This window comes from Podarcis cretensis (genome assembly GCF_951804945.1).
Source record: "Podarcis cretensis genome assembly, chromosome: 5".
Classification (NCBI taxonomy): Eukaryota; Metazoa; Chordata; class Lepidosauria; order Squamata; family Lacertidae; genus Podarcis; species Podarcis cretensis.
In genome coordinates this window covers 38,403,175-38,431,122 of record NC_137174.1, presented here as the reverse complement: position 1 = coordinate 38,431,122, position 27,948 = coordinate 38,403,175, and the positions used below count along the sequence as shown (strand labels likewise).

General features: G+C 42.2%; 1 protein-coding gene across 7 annotated transcripts in view; it reads right to left on the bottom strand.

Moving 5' to 3' along the window:
- Window positions 1-837: 837 nt before the first annotated feature.
- The window catches only part of IDE (insulin degrading enzyme), a 55,476-nt gene continuing 28,365 nt past the window's right edge, over window positions 838-27,948 (bottom strand). For 6 of the 7 annotated variants that reach the window (XM_079978593.1, XM_079978595.1, XM_079978596.1 and 3 more), the window contains exons 12-25: window positions 27,591-27,693; window positions 26,343-26,465; window positions 25,224-25,306; window positions 21,690-21,834; window positions 19,021-19,131; window positions 18,149-18,269; window positions 15,091-15,182; window positions 12,248-12,359; window positions 11,047-11,214; window positions 9,078-9,350; window positions 6,728-6,789; window positions 3,095-3,167; window positions 2,718-2,785; window positions 838-1,719 (exon numbers count right to left, since the gene is read on the bottom strand). In XM_079978593.1, the coding sequence (XP_079834719.1) occupies window positions 1,624-1,719; window positions 2,718-2,785; window positions 3,095-3,167; window positions 6,728-6,789; window positions 9,078-9,350; window positions 11,047-11,214; window positions 12,248-12,359; window positions 15,091-15,182; window positions 18,149-18,269; window positions 19,021-19,131; window positions 21,690-21,834; window positions 25,224-25,306; window positions 26,343-26,465; window positions 27,591-27,693 (1,630 nt within the window). In that variant the 3' untranslated portion in view covers window positions 838-1,623. Of the gene's footprint in view, window positions 1,720-2,717; window positions 2,786-3,094; window positions 3,168-6,727; window positions 6,790-9,077; window positions 9,351-11,046; window positions 11,215-12,247; window positions 12,360-15,090; window positions 15,183-18,148; window positions 18,270-19,020; window positions 19,132-21,062; window positions 21,208-21,689; window positions 21,835-25,223; window positions 25,307-26,342; window positions 26,466-27,590; window positions 27,694-27,948 lie in introns of all 7 variants that reach the window. The other variant, XM_079978591.1, reaches the window with a different exon arrangement.

The window sequence follows — 27,948 nt, the reverse complement described above, 5'->3', positions numbered from 1 at the left end:
ATCCTTTGGGATCATTGAAATACTTCAGACTTAGAATCCGTATAACAAACTTGAAAAAAGCCAGCATTTAAAAGACATATTACTTTGGTAAATGTATGCCTTTTCTCTCCAAAAACCAGATTAGAGAAAAGCTCAGCCCCTGGCTTCCTATGAGCTTTTAGTAGCACAACCTCCACTAAAACCAATAGGCTAGAGATGAAAAAATTATTCTATTTTATCATTCCTATTTATTTTGCATACAAATCTCTGCTTTGTGCTGTTTTCCTAGAAAGCAGTTGTCACCAACTCCCTGTATCCTGATTATTAAATTGTGCTATTATTGCATTGCAGATGCCTGAAGTGTCAAATAAAAATGATCCAGGATAAGCATTTAAACTGTGTTTAAAATACTGGCCACAAGCTTTTAAGCACAGGGAAGTTTGCCTTGGTCAGGCTCAATGTGATGTTGCCTTAGCTGGCATGCCTAAGCAAATGCTAACCTTTCATTTGTTCTGGGATTTCTTCTTCCCTGTCACTTTAAAATATCTAAGCCTGATAAAGCCTGCACCAAGAGCTGCAAAAACAGTGGTAGGTCAGATTTGTTGTATCACTTGCCTTGAAGGGCCACCCTGTTCCGGACATTCAAATGGTGAATTTGTGGAATCAGGCACATGCTGTGCTGTGTCTTTGTGACAAAGACTAAGATTTCCATTCTATGCCTTTTCACAGAAGTCTGCCCCATGTCCACAGCTTAAACACCTATTAAGGGTCACTGATAGCCTTTTCGACAAGTCACATACCCAACACGAGAGGGCAAGTTTGATGAGATATCTAAAAACAATACATGAACAACTGGAAGAAAAAGCGCCAAAACAATTTTATTTATGCAAATGAAACATTTTCCAAGTAACCCTGAGAAAACACAAGGGTTACAAGCAGAAGGTAACACTCTGGGCAAGAAAAGGGTGGCTACCCAGGTGTTTCCAGCATTTTACTAGTCTGAATATTAAAAAAAATGTCTTCAAATGTGTATAAAGATTAAAACTATGTCAATATGCCTGGTAACTCATCCGAAATATATCTGTTGACGTTTTCCCCTCATTTCCACTGATTTATATAGTACCTAAATGGTTGGCTGCTCTGAGGATCAATATGCTTAAGGTGTAATTCCATAGTCTTTTCTTTAAAAATATCAGTATGTGCATTTTAATAATGTTTCGTTCCTCCACATCCAATAAATTGCTTAATCTTAATGATTTTTAATAAGAAAAGGAAGGGCCTTTAAAATAACACCAGTTTGTTCAGTAAGCTTCTTCATATTCCATTTTGCAAACAAAACCTTTAAAAGGGCCTCACTATTGTAAAATATACCATTACCTACACAGACCTTTGAATATACCACTTGATTTTGGTTTCCAAGAGTGGCTCTACAATAAACATGACGCATGACTACAGCCTATTTGCCTAATTTGCTGTAACCCTATCACACCAGAAATGCCGAATGAACCTAGAAGGAATCAGGAACCCTCATAATGGACAGGATTGTTTGTCCTAACAACAGCTTAAGATGTTGGTTCATTATGAAAATCCACTGAAGTTATACAAGACTCTTCCACTTCCAGTTCTTCACCCAACAAAGGTTCTTCACAGTTTTGCAGCCATGAAATTGATATGTGGCTTCACCAGAGGAAAGAGTGGCAGGCTGCGTTTGAACTCTGTCATATTCTGAATCACGTCTGGCTGCAAAGAAACATTTTAGAAAAAGAAACTTTGAGAATCAAGCACATAGCCTATATGTATTCACTGAAGCAAAATTCATTTTTTAAATCAGCCAAAGGGTGACCAAGTCCTTAAGTCTCTGTTAAAAGGTAAAGGTAAAGGTAAAGGTACCCCTGCCCGTACGGGCCAGTCTTGACAGACTCTGGGGTTGTGCGCCCATCTCACTTAAGAGGCCAGGGGCCAGCGCTGTCCGGAGACACTTCCGGGTCACGTGGCCAGCGTGACATCGCTGCTCTGGCCAGAGCCAGAGCCAGAGCCAGAGCCAGAGCCGCACACGGAAACGCCGTTTACCTTCCCGCTGGTAAGCGGTCCCTATTTATCTACTTGCACCCGGAGGTGCTTTCGAACTGCTAGGTTGGCAGGCGCTGGGACCGAGCAGCGGGAGCGCACCCCGCCGCAGGGATTCGAACCGCCGACCTTTCGATCGGCAAACCCTAGGCGCTGAGGCTTTAACCCACAGTGCCACCTGCGTCCCACCTCTGTTAAAAAGCCAATAGCAAAAAATATATAACTAAGATCCAAACCTTGTTTACATAAGAACTTCTTTCAGACGCAAAATTTACAAGATAAGATTGCCTAAAAAGTGGATTCTTACAAAACTATATATCCAATATGTTATGATGACAATCTTAAGACAGGAACATCTCTTTGTGCTTGACAGGTAGGTGTGGTTTGCTTCAAATGGCCAAATACAGAAGCCTAATTGGGCCTAATTAGCTCCATGTACCAGAAGTGCCACACCCCAAATCTATACTATTCACAACACTCACAATTTTTCTAAAGGCTTGTTCACACAGTGGTTAAGCTGTCCCAAGCATAGCAGCCAGATAGGTTCCATGAATAATGCATTTCCTGGTGGTGGTTACTTCTAAACATGATAAGGCTGAGCGAGTAATAACAGTGTTGTAGCGTATATTGGGAACTCTCATTTTTTCATAAATGATTAAAAAACATCTTACCTGTGGCAGTGGTGGAGCTGGTGCCAGGTTTACATCATTTTGAGATGGAAATTCTCCCACAACAGGGCCTGTTTAAAGCAGCAACAACAACAGTTCATAAACCTCTAGGAAAATATCTACTTATATAGACAGATATTAAGCAGACCATTAAAAGCAAAGGGTTGTACTGCTTTTCGTACTGCTTGAAAATCTGCACACTTGCAAACTTTTCTCACATTTGTTATTCTCCAGGACTCCTGAGAGTGAATATACTCCCACCAATCCACTAGAGGTCATAACCATCCTTTGCAAAAGATTCTGTTTGTTCTACCAAGTGTTTTTCTGTGCAAACTTGAGCGAAGATTATTTGGAAACAAAGAAAGGCACTCAGTACTTACAGGAATCCATTTCCCGTGCTAGTACATGCACGGATACTTTGTGCCTTCTTTGAGCATCAACTGACAACATCTCCTACAGAAAGACAGAGGAAAGAGAGATGACAATCGGTTATTCCAACAAAAGCACAGGAACATCTGCACTGCAGACCAAAGTGTGCAAGAATGTCTGCCAGCCTGGAGCAGACGTGCCTGACCCAAGCAGGACACTTTATCCAAGTAGGGTGGAATGTCCAAAAAGGAAGAGAAATGTGTAGCCTATGCACACTGTGATATGCAGCCAACTGCTGCTTCTTATGCTGTCATATACAATCTCAAGTCACTCTTTTGCAAACATGAAAACACCTGTTCGGTGTTAAACAAAACTGACCTACTGGGCCCCTCCCTGATCCTGAGCAGGGCTGGCTTATCAATATTTCAGTTATGCCAGTGAGTCCACCCCATTAACTCACCCTGGCTGTTACATAGTGCTTGTGGCCTGCCCAAGAAAACCTCAAATTCTGCCAAAATCTCTTCCACATACTGTGGGAGGTAAATAAAATTAATGATGAAATAGGTGCACTTACTAGAGATGAGAGCCATTTTTGAATAATCTAGAAACACCAGCAATGCTTAAGAGCAATATTAAAATGTATGACAAGAGTAAGCAATTCAAAGTCGATCTAGCTGTCAGTTGCTCAAATCTTTTAAAAGCTTCATTTAGCTGGGGAGTAAATCAATTGCCTTCCACAAGTGTAATCAAATAATTTAACTACAATGCACTTATATCAATAATTAACATTTTCTTAATCGGCCGTAATGACAAGTCTAATGAAAACCATGATGCAATGCAGTCAAGTTCTATTAGCACTGACTTGAACACAATGAGCATTCATAATTAAAAGTAACTAAAGTGGTTCTCGAAAAAGCATCTCCATTCCAAAGTCGGGGGGGGGAGGGAGGGGAGGGACAGTTAATGGCAAGCTCCTCACACAAATATTTTTTAAAGAGAGGCTTCAATTCCAAAATATTTTTTAATTTGCTTTTTTAGATGGCAGAAAGAAGTTTGCCTCACTTCAAAGAAGCTGCCTTATAATCTGTTCACCAGAAATGCTGCACAGTGTTTCATTCCCTTTCTTGCATCCCTTCTTGCAGTGTGTGTGTGTACTCATGCAAAAGCTGGACAGATGCAGTGATGGGGGAATGAATGGACTGGGGGTGTAGATGGAGGAATATGGTGTGGGGGGGTGTGCATAAGGGGTGGATTGATAGAAGGAGCATGGCTATCATCTTGGATATCCTCATGACTGCTCCTGGTGTGGAGACACTGAAAGCACATCTTCTAACTCTTGATTACATAGTCTGCAACCATGCATTTTAACTGCACACCGAGCAGCTGTGTTTGACAGACAAGGCACGCAGGATAGGGATTCAGAGCTCTTTCCTAATACACTCTGCTGTTTGAAAACAGGGACCCAAAGGGATGTGCACTGCCTTTATATGCTGCCTCTTTCAGCTGCGTGTGCATTTAGCTTCTCCCGGTGCTTCATGCTCTGCAACCATTGGGGCATGGAAGGAAATACCCTTTTGTATGGTTTCTAGCCTGGTGTGGGGGGGGGGGAGGGTTCATTAGTGGGCTTCTACTGCTGAAGAGTCATGTGCTTCCTTGTCCACCTCCACCTTGTTCTGTTGTACTACTCCCAAAACCAATACTGGCATATATGTAACATGTATTCTGCTTAGGATATTCAAACCAAAGATCCAAAAAGCATGCATGAATTTGTCTGAGTCACTTCAAAACTGTAATGACCACACCCTTTTTAATAACCATCAGCTATTAAAGGGGGGAAATTAGTTCATCTGAACTTGAACCAACAGCCCTGGAATATGTTTAATGTATTCATTTTTACCTGCCTTGCAAGCTGCACACATTGCACCCTTGCTTGTTACTGCCACCTGGTCGTATTGCTTTCTTCCACTGGCAGTTTGGAGGGGATAAGCAAAATGTTTTGCATGTGCGCTACTGCTTTAGCAGACAGCGCTGTGCCTTTTGGCATTGTTTAGCTTTCTGTGTTTCTTGCAAGTTGTGGGCATTGTGACCTGATGGTTGCACATCTCTCTTAGCATGCACAGATTGCCTCTCTCTGTGTCCATGTGGCATGTGAGTGTTGTTGCAGTCTTGCCCCTGATTTGGGGAGGTTATTCCAGGGACACTGGAAGCATGACTGCTGTTAATATCGTAAGAGCGGCCCTATTGGATCAGACCAAAGGCCTAGCTTGTGCAGCATTCTGCTCTCACAATGGCCAAGCCAATGGATAAGGGAAGCCCACAAGGAGGACAGGAAAACAATAACACTATTATCTTTTGTATTGTTCCTGTTGCTGTTTTTCTCCTCGTCTCTTCCAAGCTGGGCTTGAGTTAGACCAGAGGTTTTCAACCTTTTTGGGTCCATGGCTCTCTTGACCAACAATATTTTTTTCTGTGGCACCCGGTGGGCCTCTGGAGCCCAGCTATGTCACCCCCTGCCTGCAGAGCTAGCAGCCCCTCACCCCTTTTCAAACACCCTCCCTTGTGGAGTGTTCCCTCAGCCTCCTCTCTTCTCCCCTCTCCTTGGGAATCCTCTGGTCTGCCACCCCTGGTCTCTGAGCTGCCCCCCCGAGAGAGGTGCCTCCTCCCACTGCCCCACAGGGGCCTGGGAAGCATCCCCTGGCCAGCCCCAGAGACACCATTCGCTTGGGGAGCTTGTAGCCAGGGCTGCTGCAACAAACAGTTGTGCAAGCCTTTGGGAGGCAGAGATGCAAGAGGGTATCAGAGGAGGGAGGGAAGGAAAGAAGGAGAGACAGAGGCCAGTGTTGTCCATGGCACCCATGACCATCATTCAAGCCACCCCAGGGTGCCACGGCCCACTGGTTGAAAACCACCGAGTTGGACTATAGGACTCCTCTACTACGTACTTGTATTGCAATAAGCAGCTGCTCAATAAGGCAATATTATTCATTTTGCAAAATCACCAATTACTGTTATACATACAGAGCTGATTGCAAGGTTCAAACAACCCTATAACTTCCTTAAATACAGCATACAAACAGTTCAGGTGCTATACGTAACAATGACAATAGTAGCTGCAGAGGTGTCCCCAAGGACAACGTGTGCTTTGTAGAATCTGGCTAAAGAACAACAACAAAAATAGTTGTTCTTCCCCACCCCCCTCTACTTTAAAAAGCTTTTAGAATATAGTGCCACAATTTTAACCCACACCAGATATATACAATTGTTCCTGTAAAGAGCTTTGGCTTGTCCAGGCAAAAGAGAGAAAAAAAACCTATCATTTACATGTCTGAACTATGCTGACAGTATGCACAGAATTAAGTTAGCAAGCATTCTGATGAGTGACTAGGGAATAATTGGGGAGCAACATTTTTACCTTGGTAAAAAGAATCTGGAATAAAATAAAAAACAGAAGAATGTACTCACAGGCTCTATTGTCATGTTCATAGCACACAGCAACATTTTAACATCTGGTATATGTAAACTCCATTTAGATAAAAGTTGTGATGCTTATCAAGTTCTCAAACTGTTATTAATATATTCCCTTAAATTTTACACAATTTTACAATCAGAAGCTAAACTAATCAGAAATATTATGATCAGCTTACCTTATAAAAGTGCATAATATCATCCTTAGTAAGAGTTTTGAGATATGCCACTTCAATGTTATCTGGACGACAAAGATTATAATTAATACAATTATGAAATATAATAATAATAATAATAATAATAATAATAATAATAATAATAATAATAATAAATTTTATTTATATCCCGCCCTCCCCAGCCGAAGCCGGGCTCAGGGCGGCTAACAACACTAAAACAGTATGACATTATAAAACATTATAAAAATGAATTAAAATCAAAATTGATGGCAACCATAAACTAAAGCTTTGTAAAGATTGCCAGAGGAGGGGGTCAGGCTGCGCCCTGACCAAATGCCAGGTGGAACAGCTCTGTCTTGCAGGCCCTGCGGAAAGATGTCAAGTCCTGCAGGGCCCTTGTCTCTTGTGACAGAGCGTTCCACCAGGTTGGAGCCGCAGCCGAAAAAGCCCTGGCTCTAGTTGAGGCCAGCCTAACCTCTCTGAGGCCTGGGACCCTCAAGGTGTTTTTATTTGAAGATCGTAAGTTCCTCTGTGGGGCATACCAGGAGAGGCGGTCCCGTATACACTTCCTTCAGATCACAACACCTCAGTATATTCTAATTATAATTATTATTTATTGAATTTATACACCGCCCTATACCTGGGATATTCCTGTCACTGAAAATATTGCTATCCTGAAGGATCAGGACATTTTCTGAAGCCTGTACATATGTGACATTCCTTGTCCTTAAATATGATTAATGGATCAGGAGTACAGTGGTGCCCCGCAAGACGAATGCCTCGCTAAACGAAAAACCCGCAAGACGAAAGGGTTTTCCGATTTTTTAGCGGCTTCGCAAGACGAATTTCCCTATGGTCTTGCTTCGCAAGATGAAAGCCCATAGGGAAATCTCCGGGGACAGCGGGGAAGCGCAGCACCTGTCCTGAAGGCTTGCGGTGGGAGGTCCGGGAACAGAGGAAAAGGCGCGCAGCGATTCTCCTCTGTTCCCGGGGCTTGCGGTGGGAGGAGGGTTTTTCCTCCCCACCGCCAACCTTCAGAACAGCCTTCTGAATGTTGGCGGTGGGGAGGAAAGCCCTCCTCCCACCACAAGCCTTCAGGACAGGTCCGGGAACAGAGGAGAAGGCGCGCAGCGATTCTCCTCTGTTCCCGGGGCTTGCGGTGGGAGGAGGGTTTTTCCTCCCCACCGCCAACCTTCAGAACAGCCTTCTGAATGTTGGCGGTGGGGAGGAAAGCCCTCCTCCCACCACAAGCCTTCAGGACAGGTCCGGGAACAGAGGAGAAGGCGCGCAGCGATTCTCCTCTGTTCCCGGGGCTTGCGGTGGAAGGAAGGTTTTCCTCCCCACCGCCAACATTCAGAAGGCTGTTCTGAAGGCTGGCGGTGGGAAGAAAAGCCCTTCTCCCGCCTCCAGCCTTCAGAAGAGTTCCCCGCAGGGCTCCCCAAGCTGTGAATGTCTGCCCCGCGCGAGAGGCGCTCTGCTTAAGAGCGCCCCTCGTGCGGGGCAGCAGGCTGCTATCCGCAGCTTGGAGAGCCCTGCGGGGAAGTCCTGCAGGGCTCCCCAAGCTGCAGATGTCTGCCCCGCGTGAGGGGCGCTCTGCTTCAGAGCGTCCCTCGCACCGGGCAGCAGGCTGCTATCCGCAGCCTAGGCAGCCCTGCAGGAACTCTTCTGAAGGCTGGCGGCGGGAGAAGGGCTTTTCTTCCCACCGCCAGCCTCCAGAAGGCTGTTCTGAAGGCTGGCGGTGGGGAGAAAAGTCCTTCTCCCCCCGCCAGCCTTCAGAAGAGGTCCGGGGACAGACTGTCCCCGGATCTGGTCTGAAGGCGGTCTCCCTAGGAACGCATTAATTGATTTTCAATGCATTCCTATGGGAAACCGTGCTTCGCAAGACGAAAAACTCGCAAGAAGAAAAAACTTGCGGAACGAATTAATTTCGTCTTGCGAGGCACCACTGTATCTGCATCAAGCATCATATGTTCTTAGACTGATGCAAAGGAAGGGATAAGGCAGCAGTGGAATTTCTAGAATGCAAATCCTTCATCACATAATTGGTTATAAGAATACATGCCAGGCAGGTTTCAAAAATGGAATGTGGTCTAGATGGGGCAAAGAAATAGGTAATACCACAGAAATAGCTAATAATAATTTAATTTTTAAATTATTTGCACCCCACCCATCTGACCGGGTGCAGCATCCCAGCATTGTGACTTTGACACTAATTAATCTTCTAAGTGTATTCCAGAACTAAATATTATTATTTTATCATGCATGGTGGGTACACTTTAGATGGTCTGAATTGTTACTTTTGTTAAGCTTTCATCCAAAAAAATTACATTTCCAGTTTGGGAGTGCTTATTACCTCTGTCAAAGTTATATTGCTGGGAAATAATTTCGCCCCAGTATTTTGCACACTCAGCAGACAGTTTCTTTGGTTTGTCAAGGCGACGAATTGCTAAAGCCTGGATGTGCTTCTGGAAGGCTTCATCAGACATGTCCTCTATACTCTTCTCCATGGTTTTTAAAAAAGCTTCAACCCTGCTCTCCAAGTAGTGTGGAGGTTTTTCTGACTGGATGATAAATCGTAGTCCTTGGATACCATTTGCCCGCCGTGGACCACTGAACACAATGTAACCTTGAAAAAACCAAATAATTCATTCTATTAGACTCACTAAATAAATAATTAAAAAAGACAGAATTTCTGCCCTTGAATTCTGGCCAAATTCTAACATGACCATTAGTGCCTTAAATGGCCTTACATCAAGTGAATAGATGATATACCGTATTTTTCGCCCCATAGGACGCACTTTTTCCCCTCCAAAAATGAAGGGGAAATCTGGGTGCGTCCTATGGGGCGAATGCAGGCTTTCGCTGAAGCTTGGAGAGCTAGAGGGGTCGGTGCGCACCGACCCCTCTCGCTCTCCAGGCTTCAGGAAGACATCCGCAGCCTGGGCAGCCCTGCAGGAGGTCCGGCAGGGATGTCTAGGCTGCGGATAGCAGCCTGCTTCCCGGAGCGTCGGGCGCCCTGAAAGCAGAGCGCCCGGCGCTTCAGGAGCACATCCACAGCCTGAGCAGCCCTACAGGATGTCCGGAAGGGCTGTCTAGGCTGCGGATAGCAGCCTGCTTCCCGGAGCGTCGGGCGCCCTGAAAGCAGAGCGCCCGTTGCTTCGGGAGCGCATCCGCAGCCTGGGCAGCCCTGCAGGAGGTCCGGCAGGGATGTCTAGGCTGCGGATAGCAACCTGCTTCCCGGAGCGTCGGGCGCCCTGAAAGCAGAGCGCCCGGCGCTTCGGAAGCACATCCGCAGCCTGGGCAGCCCTGTGGGAGTTCTCCGCAGGGCTCCCCACGCTGCGGATAGCAGCCTGCTGCCCGGCGGGCGGGACACCCTGGATCAGAGCGCCCCGTGCGCCAGGCAGACATCCGCAGCGTGGGGAGCCCTGCAGGAGTTCCCCGCAGGGTTCCCCATGCTGCGGATAGCAGCCTGCCGCCCGGCAGGCGGGACACCCTGAAGCAGAGCGCCCCGTGCGCCGGACAGACATCCGCAGCGTGGGGAGCCCTGCAGGGGTTCCCCGCAGGGCTCCCCACGCTGCGGATAGCAGCCTGCCGCCCGGCGGGCGGGGCGCCCTGAAGCAGAGCACCCCGCGCGCCGGACAGACATCCGCAGCGTGGGGAGCCCTGCGGATAGCAGCCTGCCGCCCGGCGGGTGGGGCACCCTGAAGCAGAGCGCCCCGCGTGCCGGGCAGACATCCGCAGTGTGGGGAGCCCTGCAGGAGTTCCCCGCAGGGCTCCCCACGCTGCGGATAGCAGCCTGCCGCCTGAGGCAGACATCGGCCAGCCCCACAAGCTCGGGGGACAGCAGGGAGGCGCAGCGCCGTTCCTCGACCTGGTTCGGTTTCCCCGACCTGCTTTTTTTTGGGGGGGGGAATAAAGGAAAAAAAAATTCCTTTATTTCCCCCCCAAAAAACTAGGTGCGTCCTATGGGACGGAGCGTCCTATGGGGCGAAAAATACGGTAACTACCGTAACTAATCTCAGGTTTTAGCTTTCCTGCAAGCTAATGGAGGGATCTCACATTATGCATTTTGACCATGAAGAAAACAGCATATATACTAAAATTGTATAAATCACTTTCATGATTCCCCTGTATCTCTTTGAAACAGTGATTTCATTGATTTGTCACTGAGCATGAAGGGCCCCAAACCAGCAATAAGATTCCACAGCCATCACATGGACAGCACATTACATTGAACTATAGTGGCTGAAGTATACAATCCAATTTCTGCTCACTATAACAATATTTAGGTGATCTATGGAGAGAGGCAATCTATTATTTACCTAACTGTTCTTTAGTGCGCAGAGTATTGAAGCAAGGCTCTGAGATGATTTGACAGAAGAGCTCCAAAAACATATTCTCTGAGGTGCTTTGCATATCTGTTTGATAATATATTTCAATGCCACAATTGTTATGAACCTCGTTCCTCTGTTGATAGACGAACCAACCTCCTAAAAAAACATGAAAATGATGCAAAGGGTCATTTTGAAAGATGGTCAAGCAGGGAACCATCCATCGGCAACAGAATTTGAATGAAAGGGGAAATATACTCTCTATGTGGTGTACACTAGTTTAGAGAAGAAAATATAAGTACTCTATATAAATGTAATCTGGAGCCCTAGGACTGAAACAAATTACTTTTTCTCGTCATGGTTTCTTTGTTCCATGAGCAAAGAACTTCAGCTTATATTATAATCAGATGCATAATTACCCCAAACAATGCCAGTGAGTGGTTTGGTAAACAGTAGTTCCCGTTTCCACATTAGCAACTAGCCCCCAAATGGTGCATGATCTGCCCATGATGCACCTCTACACATTGCTATCCATTTTCCTACTCTGCAGTGCTTAACTCTTTGCACGCTGTGAATAAATTCAGGATATATATTTGAAAGTCAAATACTGAGACTCGAGTGATTTCATTTGTATAGTAATTCTGCACTCTATTCAGTGAGGAAGACCTTTTCCTCCAAAACTAACACAGAGATTCACAACACAGTCCTAGATTATTGTTCCCAAAATACATATATATCATTTTGGCATTGATTCTGAAATATTTGCAGTGCAGTACTGAAAGCAAGTAACTTTCTAAAAACAAATCAAGGTACAGTGGTGCCTCGCAAGACGAAAAGAATCCGTTCCGCGAGTCTCTTCGTCTTGCGGTTTTTTCGTCTTGCGAAGCAACCCTATTAGCGGCTTAGCGGATTAGCGCTATTAGCGGCAATTAGCGGCTTAGAAAAAGGGGGGGAGCAAAAAAAATCGCAAGACTCGCAAGACGTTTTCGTCTTGCGAAGCAAGCCCATAAAGAAATTTGTCTTGCGAAGCGCCTCGAAAAACGGAAAACCCTTTCGTCTAGCGGGTTTTTCGTCTTGCGAGGCATTCGTCTTGCGGGGCACCACTGTATTTCATTCTGACTTATTACAAATGTAAGCGCCATGAACCTCAGCTTTATATGTTTTATAGCTTATGTCCAAATGGACAACTTACTGTCAGGCAGCTGTACTTCTCTATACCTTACAAGCTGACTCGGAAGCAGAGGTTTTGTATGAGCATGCTCAATGAGAGTGTCTTCAATCATTTGCATAATTCCTAATGCAGCCTGGAAGAGAAGAAATTCATCAGAGATTTTATTCATCTCCTGGCAATTGTCCATGTGGTAGCACAGAAGGATAACAGGTATTACGGAAAATGGCGAAATTAGAAAGGAAAAGGAGATGACTAATTGCAGCAGATGCAAGCATTAGGAATGCAAAGCCGAGTTAGTACATGTGACAGCTATGAAGCACACAAAACTGAAAGGCTGAATCTCTGTTTCTACATTATGTTTTAAATACTTTTAGAAAACAAGACCAACTTTTTTAAAAAATAAATAAATACACATTTTATATGCAATGCCTGTGTCCTACATCTTAGCACACAAGACTGAATTGTTTTTTCCTCCCTGCCACCCCTCTTCATTTACAGAAAATATGTCAACTCATTGCTACTTTGATGTCGACAGCCAGTATCTGCTGTATCATGGGTCAAAGGGCCCCATATTACTCTTGTCTCCTACTCTTCTGCATTTGGTTTCTGAAAGTTTAGTGAAACCACACAATTCCTTAGTTCCCCCTTCATTTCCTACTTTATGCATTGATTAAGGTCCAAGTCCATGGTCCTCTTAAGCCTGTAACTATGAGAGACGTGTCTGCATCATGGGGCTAAAACAATTCAGCTGCACAAACAGCAAAAATGCCTTTGATAAGCCAATGTTATAAAACCCTTTGACCATCTCCAGAGAGGAGTCTTACTTTCTGGAGTCGATATCAAAATCACTATGCATTAAAGTACCAAAGAAAACCTTACGATAATGAGTAACAAAGGTACAAAAAAGCCTGAAGTCACTCTAGGGAAACAAACTCATCAAGATGCATTGAAATTAAATCCAAAATAATAAAGGCTGTTAAAAGCCAACTGTGCTTATAGAGATACAAAACTCCAAAGCCTTTTTGAAAGCTACAGTCATATTCAGATATGCAACTTCAAAATGAAAACTACAAGGCTGGGTCAACTGATCTGAACTCAATAAAATCTCATTTAAAATGTGCTTTAAAATTCAAATTCAGTAAGCCAAAACCTTTTGGATTCTAACATCACAGAAAGTAACCTTGCATAGAAAAGACAACATTTAAAAATGCTAAACCAGGGTGTGGTTTGATTAAACAAATAACGTCAAGGAAAGCCACTTCCTCTTCCATGAAACCAAATATCCAGGTATGGTAGATGTCATTGTTCACTGTGCAGTTCACTATCTGGGGAGACTCAAATAGTTTTTACTAGTCCTTAATGGCTCATGCGGGAGTACTTTGAAACCTTGCCCTTTTGGTTTGCCTTAAGTCAAATTATTTTACCATTACTATGGCATTAAGGGTTATTTTAAGGTGCTCAGAAATAAGTGAGCTGGACATGTTCATTCACTGTTGCCTCTTAACATACCCGTATTTTTCGCTCTATAACACGCACCAGACCATAACACGCATGTAGTTTTTAGAGGAGGAAAACCAGAAAAAAAATATTCTAAACGAAATAGTGGATATATGATTTTTGTGGTTCATGCTGTGGCCACAGGCATGTGATCTGACAGTGAGTTTGGAGTAGCCCAATGCAAAAATCCTGAGGATCCATGTGGATCCATGCTTTGTAACCATAGGGGAGGGAAGGAAGGGGAATCATGGATCCTCTGCTCACGACTGCAGATCCCCACCACCACCCGCAGGCATTCGCTCCATAACACGCACAGACATTTCCCCTTACTTTCTAGGAGGAAAAAAGTGAGTGTTATGGTGCAAAAAATACGGTAAAATATACACAGTTTCTACAGATACAGTACCTTAAAGTTTTTTCTACAAACATGGCTGTTGGTACCTTCCTCTTACTTATTTTATCCAACCAACATACGCAATACAGACCTGTCATACTTAGCGCAAATATGTAAGACCCTAGTCTCATTTTACAGGTGGGTATGGAAGCAAACTAGCTCTATAATTTCATCAAAAGTACCATTAACATCGCTGCATTAAATTCCTTTGCTAAGATAATATTCAAACATTTCACAAAGCTGTACCAGGCAATCTTATACTATAACATTAAAGTCACAATGTCTATTATTTCCAGCTCACAGACTGCCATTTAACATTAGCCACTGACTTCATTCTCAGCTATTTTAAATACATGCTCTTGGTTCAAATTATATGCCTGTTTGAGAACTTAAGTGTGTGGATCTAGCATTCAATTTTACAGCCTTATTTCATCACTGAAGCAGACTGCACAGATACCATGAAGTATAAACTGCCTGAAAGCTCATTCCAATACATGTTGGAATGAAAGTCCCTTGAACATTCAAGTAGTTTTGCTTGATTTTAAGAAATCACTTAACAGGGTCAGTTACTTATCTGGGACAAAAAGGAAGCATCACACAGCCAGACAGTTCAATCTTGAATGTGAAAAGTAAGCTTAAAGAGACATCACAGATATGATTGTGCACCTGTACTGTCCCCAAGATATGCAAGAAGAAACAGAAACCTAAGTCTGGGATACAGCATTGTGCAGATTTCATTTCAAATAGATGTAATAGCCTTTCTGTGTTATTTTATACTCTTTTCTTTAGTTAAAGACACCCACAGAACAATATTGGACAAGCAAACCTGTAAGAGAGACTCACTGACAGAAAAGCTTATGAAGATTTAAAAAGCAAGCATGGATCAAAAGATAGAGAAACTTAACTAAACCCTTGATTTTACGTACAATTATCAGTATAAATCTGCTTCTGGTGAAAAATGTATCAAACCAACCTGTTTTGTTATATTGCCGTGGAGAAGTGCTTCAATGTGTAACCGTGACAACAGCTGAGAAATAAAGGCCTTGAGACGGGGAAGGGTGACATCTACAATAGATATTTAGACGTTTAAAATCAATCACATTTTCCATTTCAAAAAACAAGGCCTATATCATCCTAAAATGCCATGTCTTAGAAGATGCAAATAAAATTATAATAATCAACAAAAGTCAGTGGGAGTTTTCTTCACAAATATTCAGGTTTGGGAAAGTTTCCAGGACAAAATTGCAGTGCTCACTGCGTAGTTTGCCTTGCTTAGAATTCACATGTTATTTGACCCAGATTCCAACACAGAAAAGAAAAGAGAAAGGCAGACAGACAGACTATGCTGCACTGCAGTTAAGCTAAACAGACATCCAGCCTCAAAAATAGTAACAGTCATTCAGGTGGTGGCTGAAGATAAAGCTTAAGCTGTTAACTACATAAAAGAACATGTAGTTTATCATTCCCCATCATCTTGACAGCAATTATTTCTGAATGGCAGTTTCAGAGATTGGTGGTTATTTTGAAATTAATTAAACTTTTCATAGATATGTATGGTAGGATTAATGCCTTTAGCTACAGGCACATCCAAACACCCACTGAAACACATGTGAGTGTAGATGAATGTAAATGGTGAATACAAGTTTAAGTGCCACCAGAGTGGATTGTGGCAATCAACCTTAGAAACTAAACAATCAGCATAACCTAGATTTCACACCTCCACTCCCTTGTAGAAGTGTACAAAGGGAAAGATGGGAAACTTACATAGGGGTCAGGGGGTGGGGAGAGAATGTTGGAAAGAAATTTCTTCCTCCTGCCTGTCTACAGCCAGGCATATGGATCACTAGTAAATAGATGCTGTGTAAATAAGATCTCTGATATAACTGATGGTAAGGTAGAGAACATAGGAATGCTGTATTTGGGGTTGTTCTTGAGGCTGCAGCTACTGCAGAATGATTATGCTGGCTGTTACACAGGGAGGTAAGAAGCGATCATATTGCAACAAATTCTGCACTGATTGATGGTTATCTGCCTAGCCCAGTTCAAGGTATTAGTACTGGTGTACGAAACCTCTTCAACCTGGGATCCAAGTATTTAAAGGAGCGCCTCCCCTGATAACTCCCAGCCCAGTCTATGCTCCAAGACCTGTGGAGGAAGTCCTGCTTGGGTGCTGCTGGAGGGCGAGGCCCATGGGTGGTGAAGTGGAGCAGGGCCTTCTCAGTGATGGACTTCCACTTATGGAACCCCCTCTCAACTGAGATTATATTGACTAGACAGTGCTGATGTTTCAGTGTCGCTTAAAGACAGTGCCGCATGCAATGAAGTTGTCCCATTACTGCAAGGACAACAGAGGGGGACAGCAGAGGAGGGCTCTTGTCTTCATGTCCTGCTTGTGAGCATCTCCAATGGCATATAGACGGCCACTGCTGCAAACAGAACACTAAACTAGAAGGATGTTTGATTTCATCCATAAGACCATTTAGTCTACATCTGGCCCTGAAGATGGGTATGGGGACTAGGCTGGATTGGATAGTGATTTCCCCTTTGCTTCATTCTCTGTTGCTGTCATTAGAATCACTCATGAGTTTGTGTTGGCCCAGTTCTTTTGTCTGATAACAGACATGGGCTTCTAAGTGGAGCAGCGTGAGCCCTGAGTGAGCTATGTGGCTGCAAACTGGAGTGAATTAAATATCTGCTGCTTTCTTCCCGAGACCTATATCCTGCCCTGCCCCATGCAATGTTCCTGAACAAAGTGGAGCAAATTGTACAAGTCTGGCTGAGAGTATAAAACAAATATTACTGTGCTTGCCTTTGTCTTGAAAGGGACTGAGTGTTTACAGAGTTCACAGACTTAATATGACGGAGGTTCAGCTTGCCAACCTGGAAAAGCACCAACTATGCTTGGTGAGCAGTTGAGTGGCAGTGCCTGTACCTTTCTCCAATGTTCTGATTTTCCCTAGACTCAAAGAAAATTGATGAGCTAGAACAGCTGCATCTCTGGACTTTTAAAAGGTAACAGAGAAACAGGATTTGAGAGTGGAAGAAAGGAATGGCATTCAGCATGCTGGGGTTCTGAAAAGTATTTGGAAATCTCATCTGAAAACAGGAATATTCAATATACTGACCTCTAGGTGTTTTGCACTACAATTCACATCATTCCTGAACACTGACTATATTGGCTGGGGCTAATGGGAGTTAAGAGTCAAACATGGGGGGGGGCGCACAATATTGACAACCCCTCTCCTAGGACTATCAAACAGAATTTTAGAACTGCACAACTGCAACTGTAAAAAATAAGAGGCAAATTATATATCCATGGGTCATACTGCATAACCACTTCTTCCAAAGGAATATGGAATTAATTTCTTAAAGTGTTTTTATGCTGTCCAGATCCCAGAATTTAAAAGGCACCCTTTAAGGGCAGATTGTTGGAACTAAATGAAGCCCCGGTTAGGGGGATTAAGCTCTTGAAATCTGTCTGCACCAAAACTGTGGGACTTTTCTGTGAGGGACTTCAAACTTCACATCTGAGCATACTTTTGGAAGCTTACGATCTTCTTGGATTGACTAGTTATTGCTGGTGGATAATTTTAAACTAGATATATTTTAGAGAGAGATATTTTGATGATTATGCTAAGCTTCTTCACAATGGACTTATTTTAAATGCTTAAAGCTTTGTTATTTTAATATTCCCTCTGTAACAAATGTGGTTTTGGTTATCATTAAGGATTATTTAAATTCTAAATTTAGATCTTAAAAACCTAGAACATGACAATAAGGTTTTAAAAGGTTTTCTCACCACCACTAAGTCAATCTAAATTACTAAAAATCTCCATACCCTCCATAGAACAGTTGTATGAATGCATATACTATTTAAGACTGGGATGAAATTAAAATACTTTGCTCAAAGTTCAGTTGAGATAAAAAAATGCTTGACTAATAAACAACAATTATAAAAACAAAACAAGTACACATTGGATAGAAAAGATGTAATTAAAATGGGCAAAATATATAAACTGGCAGCAGCTCACCGTCTAAAGCTTCTTTTAATTCATCTTTGGTCCAGGCAACTTCTGTCATCAGTAGTCGGAGGTAATACATGGCATGCTGGTGTGGTTGTTCAGCTCGGAAATTATTAAGTGATCGCATGTACTAACAAGGTTAAATTAAAATAATGGTTAAGAAATGAAGTTTTGCGATGAACATTGCATGATTTTTTGATATTCTATATTCAAATTATATGGTCAGATAAAAGAAATAAATGCCCTTCAAGATGGGCAGGGCTCCCTCTTAACTGAGATCTCATATCATAGTTTGAAGCTGGATGGCAAATCATTATTCATCCATGATTAAAAGGTTACCCTGAGTAGCATTCGTCAACCAATACTGGGGCCAGTAAAACACACCAGGAATTTGCCTGTAATTGATGAGCAGCTGGCAGGTGGAGGAGAAGAAGCATGGGATCCTGTGGTCTGTTCCTAATCTCTGAACCAGCACTAAGGGATGGGAAATAGTATATATGTGCTGGCTAGAGGAAGAGAACTACAGAAAGACAGAGTCATAGTTGAAAAAGCCCTCACTAAATTTAATTGACTTAAATCTTATGGATGACTACTCTGAAGCCACATTATTTTCAAATGGAGCTTACTCTCAGGCAAGTGTGCAAATGACGACAGTCCAAGTGTGTCCAATCATTGCCCCCAGCAGTCTTATACCTTTCTGCAGGCATATGTACATTCCCTACACATTGTTCATAACTTGTTTGAACTTTTAGGCTCCTGTACACCCCCTCCTGCCTTCAAGGAATAAAATATTACATGTATGGGGTCTTCCCCTGCTTGATAGCATGGGCTGCTTGATATTCTGATTTATAAGGATCAAAGTCAAGTTCAAGATGGCTTACCGCCTCCTTGATAATTTCAAATCTTTTTTCATCAATCTCAAAGGTAGCCATTTTCTCAACAATCTTCTTGAGCAGGATATGCTGCTTGTCATTGTAACCTTTTACGGAAAGCTATAGGAAAAGGATATATAAGCTGTTATGTGTTTGAAATATTCTGTTTTCTAGAATTCTAGATTGTCCATCAAAGCAGCAAACAGCAACTTCTTAACACTGGGAAGCATTCTCCGTTATTTCACCGGAAATACTAAGGTTTGCCCTTTACTACATGGAAGTCTATGTGTGATAGTATTACTGCTTTACTTTTTTCCCAGGGCTTAACATCTATTACAATTACAAAGCAAAATTATAGTGGAAAACAAATATTGTTCCATGCTGCAAAGCAATGCTTCAAACATCAGGTAATAGAAAATGGAATGAAATGTTGTTGCTCTTTCCCAGGATTAAAATCAGAAAAGCAATATGCTAATTGGAATGAAAAGAGTAGTTTATCATTCTTCTTCCAAATGAAGAATAAAAGTATCCTAGGAACCCAAATCTAGAAAAGAATATAGGAAAGAAAAACTTCTGTTCCACAGTTAATAAAGCAGAAGAGTCCATTATATACTGATTTTTAAGAAGTAGGGACTTACAAATGTTTAAGACATCAAGATGACAGGTTCATAAAATCATTGCATAACTCGGTTGACCACCATACACACAAGGCTTTATCGAACGCAGTGCCAACTGGGTGCTGCTTGTGCAATGTGACTTCAGTTTCCTCTCCCTTTCCTGCCCTCCCCCCAAACATGCTGCACAGGCTTCTCCACCCTTCTGGAGCTTACTCTGAAGGTGTATAGGGAGCTAGAGGGACAGGAGAAGAAGAAAAAAGAGGATTTGCAGGTACTGATGACTAGCAGCATCTGCAAAGCTCCTTGCGCATATAAAGGATAAAACCTTTGTTTTAGCAACACCTTGCTGCCTACAAGATGCACCTACTCACCTGTCATTTGTGATGTCTGGTGACTGGTATGTGGGAGGCTCTGCCAACCTTGCAAACTAAGCCATTGAGGCAGATCCTAATAAGGATCTGGCCTATGAAGTCAAAAGGGCTCCCCAACCCCTGTGCTACATGATGAAAGAAATTAGAATGGACTTGACTCATATTGACTAGATCCCAGGTTGCAGTCTGAAAACATAACACCTTGGCAACCTTGCTGATGCTAAATAGGTCTGATCAGATGAGAGACTGCTGAACAACACTTTGTAAACCACACCGAGTTCCATGATGGAAAAAATGGCAAGCTACACATGTAAATAAGCAAAAATACTATAAAACTGTGCTGTTTTCCCCCAGCCAATTTTAGCACTGAAACCAGTACATTAAAAAGCATGCTTTTTAGCAGCCCCATGTTTCATCAGATAAAGAAAATATATGACCTATGCAGAGATTACTGGGGTCTTAAAAGTAAGTGCAATGTTTTGGGAAAGTTTAGGGAAGGAATAGTCATGTACTAGAGATCACTTTTTAATGTACTCGTTTGTTATATAAGGACCCTGTTTCACAAGTCATCTTGATCCTGAAATGCAGTCTTCTCATACCAATAATGCAGTTAGTAATATTTAGTAAATTGCATGTCTGATGAAGGTGGTTCTGGCACACAAAAGCTCATGCTGCAATAAATCTATTAGTCTTCAAGATGCCCTGCAGTACTTTGGTGGTGGCTGGGGTTTTTTATTTTTTAAGTATATATTAGGATCTAAATGACTGAAAGCCAGCAGAACTCCATGTTTAACTAAAAACATAGCAACTCTTTCAAGGTTACTAGACTATACAAATGAGTAAGAAATGCAGATCAGTAATGCATCAGCACACTTCTCAGTCATAAAAAAACCATTCCAATCATGGCCAAACCATTCAATAAATGGTTATAAAACTGCACAAGTCTCACGCCCTTATGATAGGGATGCAAAGGAGGACAAAACCAGTAGCCATTTTTTCAAGCAGCACTCAACTCTCACGCCATCTAATTTTTGCTTGTTCACCCCCCCCCCATCTTACTTACAAGTATTGCATTCATTCCTGATGCAATGGCATAGACCAAACCTGAGAGGCGTGCTGCATATGTATACTCTTTTAAATCATCCTTCAATAACCTGATTAACAGGTATGTCATGTTGCAATGGAGAGGATCAGCATAAAGGTAGCGACTAACAAAAAAGAAAAACAAAACAAAAGGATGCTTTGATACTTCAAGGAGCGACACGGTAATGGATGAAGAAACATGACTGAAGAGTATGTATATGCAGCCTCATAACTAATATTCTTGGGAATGAAACACTGGGAATTTGATTTCTCATTCGGAACTCTAGTGGAATGGAGCAGTATCTCAACTCCAATTCGGACTGTAAATTTGAGTTTTAAGTAAAAAAAAAATCTTGCAAATATTCTGGTGAATGACGTAAAATGAAGTGCAGAAATTGCTGGATGCGAATGGAAATGTTGAAGACTCCAGAATTTTCAGATTATGAGAAAGTATAGCTAGAAATCAAGGTTGAAAAAGAAACTGAAAAAAACAGGTTCTCAATTGGAAAAGCCATTGAAAAATTGCTTCCAGCAAATCAATTTTTTTCCTTCTGATTAGTGGAAGTAAATTTAAGGCTTTTAAGATTCTCCTTGATTTGGTACTTACATACATCCCATAGATGGTATTTTGGAGATCATAGTTCAAGCCAGCTAGCTCTGCTGCATATGCATACTCGTTGAGGGAGTCTTTGAGTAGCTCAAGGTACAAATAGGCCATGTTACAATGCAAGGGATCCACGTAAGCAAATGGGCTGGAAGAAAATGTTGAAAGTAAAATATCTGCTGCAATTACTTCCCAGTTCTGCTAGATCCTTCATACTGGATCTCAAGGACACAGTAAAAAAGAAAATCCTGCTTCCTGTTATGAGAATATTAAGACAGTATGTGAACACAAACACACAGCTAAAGGGGGAAAGATTGATTAAACAATTCCATACTGAGACACACACACACACACGTATTACATCTATGTTAAATCTACTGCATAAGATTACACAAAACCGTTTTTAGCTCACATTATTCTGAATTTGCTACAAAGACAAATGCTTACAAACAAGTACAAAACATATGTAAAACACTTAAAATATACAATGAGTTAAAAATCGCCACAGTGGATAAATCTAAAAGCTTGCCAAGTAGGACAGTCTCACACTTAACTTGCTTGTCATCAGGATTAAACCTCACTGAACACAGCTGCTGGTTTCACAAAATCAGGAAATAGCGCAGTGATAGGTTTGCTACCAAACCACTGGCATTTTCTATATTAGGCACAAAAATATCAAAGTTTTGTATTTAGCAATAGCACATAACACTACCCTGATATATTTTTGCAATATCCCAAGGAGGAAGAGTACGCTGCACAGACTTCTAAAGGTAAAGACAACTCAAAGACTCAAGTCATGTTTCAACAATACTGCTTCGCACCAACATATTAAGAGTGACAAACCAGATTAAGAGCAGAAGTAATTTGTGTACAGTATGGTCTAATATCTATTATGGATATATACATATAGCAGTTAAAAATATGAAATCATCAACATCGCCCAAGTAAAGTGTTCACAAAGCAACATTTCTTACTGAAGAATTCTATCATAAGTAAAATAAAAAGTACAACAATATTCAGCATGTTAAAGCAAAATAATAATTATGGGGCAGAATAATGATTCAAAGAACAAAACATTTAATTAAAACCATGCACCTCTTTTTGAAGAAAAATCAGAATGTTCTTTTAATAATGTGAAACAAGTGACCCTTTGCACGATGATTTCTGACACGCAAACCAACACTATTTATTCAGAAGTTAAGTTTCACTGGGCTCAATCAGACTTGCTCCCAGAAATGTATGTGGCCTCAATATATGTTAAAACTCACTGGACAATGTTGCATTTTCATATACATCTTATCTCAAGGCTATTATTGTAGAGACCCATCACAAGCAGAAACAACATAATCAGAAAAGGCTGAGACCTCAATTTTAAAACCTTTTCAATACAAAACTCATCAGAAGATAAAGAAGTTTGGGGGGGGGGATGACTACATTTTACTTAATATAGGAATTATCATTTCAAGATACATAACCACCCAAGTTTCTATCTATAAACTCTCTTACAAAACTAAGCAGTACTGCAGTTCACATGCTTCCTCAAAAATCAAAATGGGACCATGAAATTAGCTAGCAATTATATTAAGTGTAAAAACATAACTTACTTGGTTTTATCTTAAATTTCATTTTCAGTGCTGTAAAATGTTAAGTATGCTTCAACTTTAACAGGAAATTTGACTTCAGAACCAAGCAATTTCACCAAAGTAAGTTTTTAACTGGTCTATACAAATATCCCCAGCTCATAATGCTCAGCCTTCCTTATGAATTGAGCAGCATTACACTGAGAAATTATCAGGCTTATGAGCATATTTAGCTCATAAGCAGCTCTGGAACATATATTTTCTGTTTGAACGTTCAGCTGCTTTGGGAAAACTACACACCACATTCCAGACACGACAGAAAACGGAGGTTTTGTAGAAAGGCACCCTGGTTGTTGCTAACATTACAAGTAAGTTTATACTATAGGGATGGTGAGTTGAGGCTCACAGATTAGAAAGGTGTGCTTGGGCCCTCTTGAGATCCAGTGACATTGAATCAAGAGTGCAACAGAGTTTCCAAATTGGGGTATGTGAGAGCTATTATCTGATGGGGGGAATATTATCAGCAATATTAGCAAATCCCAATTTCAAATTGAGTAATTCATCATCACTAGATACAAAGGGAGACCTCTGCGGGTGATCAGTTGTACTGCACTGGAAATGATTTAATGATTCAAGTACAGCCAATGCAGAGATGCAACAGTATTATCTGGCCCAGAGGTCTGGTGGGAAGGAGGCAAGACCTGAAGCGTAGTTTATGCAGAACCGCAATGGTGATTATGGGTTCACAGGAATGCTAAATATATTTATTTTATTACTTGTTGCATAGTAACTGTTCTCAAAGCTCCCAAGCTGAGACAGACCAAAACAAAGATGAATTATTTTGTGTGCTAAAGAATGTTTTTAAAATCAAAAGCATTAAAGTGCAGTTCTAAAATTGTTCTGGACATTTGAAGGGAGAGGAGAATGAAGCCCTGTTCATTTATTTCCCTCCATATGACTGTACATGGAGCTGGATCCACTGGCCTCATTGATATTCCCCAACACGCGGAGACAGCAGGGGATAAAACAATGGTGGGAGGCTAGAGCAGGGTTTCCCAAACTTGGGTCTCCAGCTGTTTTTGGACTACAATTCCCACTTTTGCTTTTTTAGGATGCAACTTGAAGTGCTGCAAAGGCTCAAGAAGTGATTCTTCCACAGAATATGGTAGGACACAAAATGCATGTGTACAGTAAGGGAATTATGGCTCTACAATACTAATTCCTGCTATCATACCAGTTTCTGACAAATACAACAGTCCTACATTCTACTTCTTGGACAAATCTTACTTTTAAAAAAACCTTCCTCCAAATTCAGATGCTCCTAGCACACACAAAAATAACTTTAGGGGTTAAATAAGGATAGTAGAATGGTACCAAAATTGTATAAAAGTGGACTTGTCCAGGTCAAACAAGGCACTCATCGGGATCATAAAGCTGAGGGACTGCTCCACTGAATAGACTGAAAGCTACTTTCCTTTGAGGAATGAATCAATCAAACAAACAAACAAACAAACACCCATGGCTTGGATATAGCCATACATGTGTGGAAGCATGTTTCTGTGCATATGTTCTCTGTGCTGTGAAGCTCTATCACCAGAGGTATGTTTGGTGTAGGAGTGTGGTGAAGGAGGAGAGTCATTAACAGCTCTTGGATTAGGTTTAAAACACTCTTGTGGCACTTTAACAGTAACAAATTAAGATGCTAAAAAAACTTTGTTGCTTGTGCGGCAACAGATTAACATGGTTGCTCCTCTGGAACGTGGACAATACTTTTCAGCCAGCACAAAACCTGTGCACACTGTTGCACATCCATAATGCTGGATTGCAGCAATAAGTGGGAACCGACAATCTCAGTTATTCCACTGTAGCAGCCCCAAGCATGTCTAGAATGATAAAATGTTTTCTTGAATGACTCTGCTTAGAATGATAAATTTTAAAGACAAGAATGCGTGCATACCTGAAAAATTCAAAGTTGAGACAAGCTTTGGGTAGGAAAAATTTGTCATCTTGCTTGAACCACAGCTTGCACATAGCAGTGTCCTGAGTTTAAGAAAACATACATTTTCTATTATTAATTAATTATTATTATTATTATTATTAAATTACAAACTGTATTTTTATCATTTTAATCTGTTTATATTCTTTAAACATACAGAGCCAGGCCATCTGAGTTTGGGTGCAGTCCCACAGGGTTTAACAGAGCCCAAATTTCTCAACCCCACCCCAATTAAGCACACAGTGATGCAGACCTATTCCCTACGATGTTCCCTTGTGCTGTCTAAACACATGCTTATATGCTAACATTTCTGAGATGGAAGGAGGACCTCTAAGCCCTGTGGGACTTTTGCCGGTATGAACACTAAATCCATATGCCGTTTGATTGCACCACTGCCAGGTAAGTCTGGAAAGAAGAGACAGCTATGGCAGGGTCTGGGCTTACCTGATATTGGGATGGCCCATTAGGAGTTCATCTCCTAACTCCGCAATTTGAACTCACTTCCACCAAAAAGCCAACTGGATAGGAGCTAGGTAAAGGTAAAGGTACCCCTGCCTGTACGGGCCAGTCTTGACAGACTCTGGGGTTGTGCGCCCATCTCACTTAAGAGGCCAGGGGCCAGCGCTGTCCGGAGACACTTCCAGGTCACGTGGCCAGCGTGACATCGCTGCTCTGGCGAGCCAGAGCCGCACACGGAAACGCCGTTTACCTTCCCGCTGGTAAGCGGTCCCTATTTATCTACTTGCACCCGGAGGTGCCTTCGAACTGCTAGGTTGGCAGGCGCTGGGACCGAGCAGCGGGAGCGCACCCCGCCGCAGGGATTCGAACCGCCAACCTTTCGATCGGCAAGTCCTAGGCGCTGAGGCTTTAACCCACAGCGCCACCTGCGTCCCCTGGATAGGAGCTAGTCACCTCTTAAAATAAAGATCCAATTTTCATTCATTTTTACAATCTATTCTTACAATACTGTTCATATTTTAAGCAGCCTACTCAATGACCTTAATCTTTCAAAAGCAATTCAGGAAAGAATGGTACATATTCCCGAAATTCCACCCACAACTATTAAATACATATGCTTACCTTGATAAGAGTAGGGTACTGTGGTGCATCCTTCTCTAAAGGTACAATTTCAAAGTTAGTAGGGATAAATTCATTCTTCATTGGCAGCTTGAATTTCCCATTGAGGTCAGCATTTTGCCATTTCTACATTCAATGTGCAAACAAGAGGATAGTTTTGTTATTATCCAGTGGGTGGGTTAAAAAAAATTGTGCTGAAATTGTGCTGCTCTATGAAGGATTATTGACCTCTGATGAATCATGCTTCTTCAAAATTCATGACAAAATTAATTATTACCAATGTTTCAAATTATTTAATCTGTATGATTCCTTGCAGTTCACATAATACCATTTAAATTTGCTTTTAACTATGTTCCATAAACACTTAGAACATAGCGCTGACTGAGGGCTAGAGAGCATGCTCTAACCACTGTGTAGAACTACTAAGAAATGCTTTCTGCAATATGTATCACCATGTGAGCAGCTGGTTTTCACTCTTAGCAATATGTGAAAATATTACACAAATCCTCCAAACACAGCTGCGTGTGTGATCATAGCTATATGTTCAGCTAGGTGCTCTGCACATAGTTTCTCTCTCGCTAAAGCTTATTAATCAGGATTTTTTTTTTTGGGGGGGGTGTTTTAAGGGTCCAACATGTATAGTATTGGCTGCACCACAAAGAGATGTTCAAGGATTTGGTTCACATTTTGAAGTGAAATCTAATTCCCCCCATAACACCAGTTGAAATTAACTGACACCAATGTGACACACTTATACAAGCAACAGTATTAGTTGCTTTTGTAAACAACACAAAATAAACTTTATTGTAAGCAGTGGCGGAGCAAGCCGATCGGGCGCCTAGGGCAGCACACGTGCCCTGTGCCCAGGGGCGAGGCCAGCTGCCCGTGGGGGCGGGCCAGCCACCCACAGGGGTGGGGCGACCCAGGGCAGGACGCTCCGCGGGGCCTCCGAGGAGTCTGCCTGCCTTCTCCCACTCAGCCGCCCTACAGCTGAGGGGAAGGTGGCGGGCGGACCATTTGGGGCAGTGCGGAGTCTGCGGGCACTCAAGCCACCGCATCACTCCCAGGAGAGACGCCTGCCTTGGGTGTGCTGCAGGCCCCGCAGTGAGTGCTGCCCAGCATTTTGTCACCCCCTTCAATGGCGACACCTGGGGTGGACTGCCCCCACCGCCCCCCTTCCTCCACCCTGATTGTAAGAAGTGTGAAAATACTGGTTACATATTCAGTTTACCACCAACTTTCTCACCACACCTTAATGACTTCATCAGAAATTGCCTCTTGCTTGTACTGGGTTCCATACCATTTTTCTGTTCTATCAGTTTTTCCTTCAAAAGACTTAGAAACTATTGCAACCCTAAAAAATAAAACCAAAACATAGTAAGTAAGCAAGCATATTACCTCCCCCGCCCCCCAAAATACTATTCAAATAATTCTGCTTGGTCACTAAGTTCAAAGATTCTGTTATTAATACTGTAAATTCTATATGTCCTATTCTATTTTTCCATGTAATCCTCCTGTCAGTAAAACAAAAAGCAACATTTCTCCATATCAAAATGGCTATGTTAAACGACCCCTTGTCATAAAACATATTATATATGTGTGTGTGTGT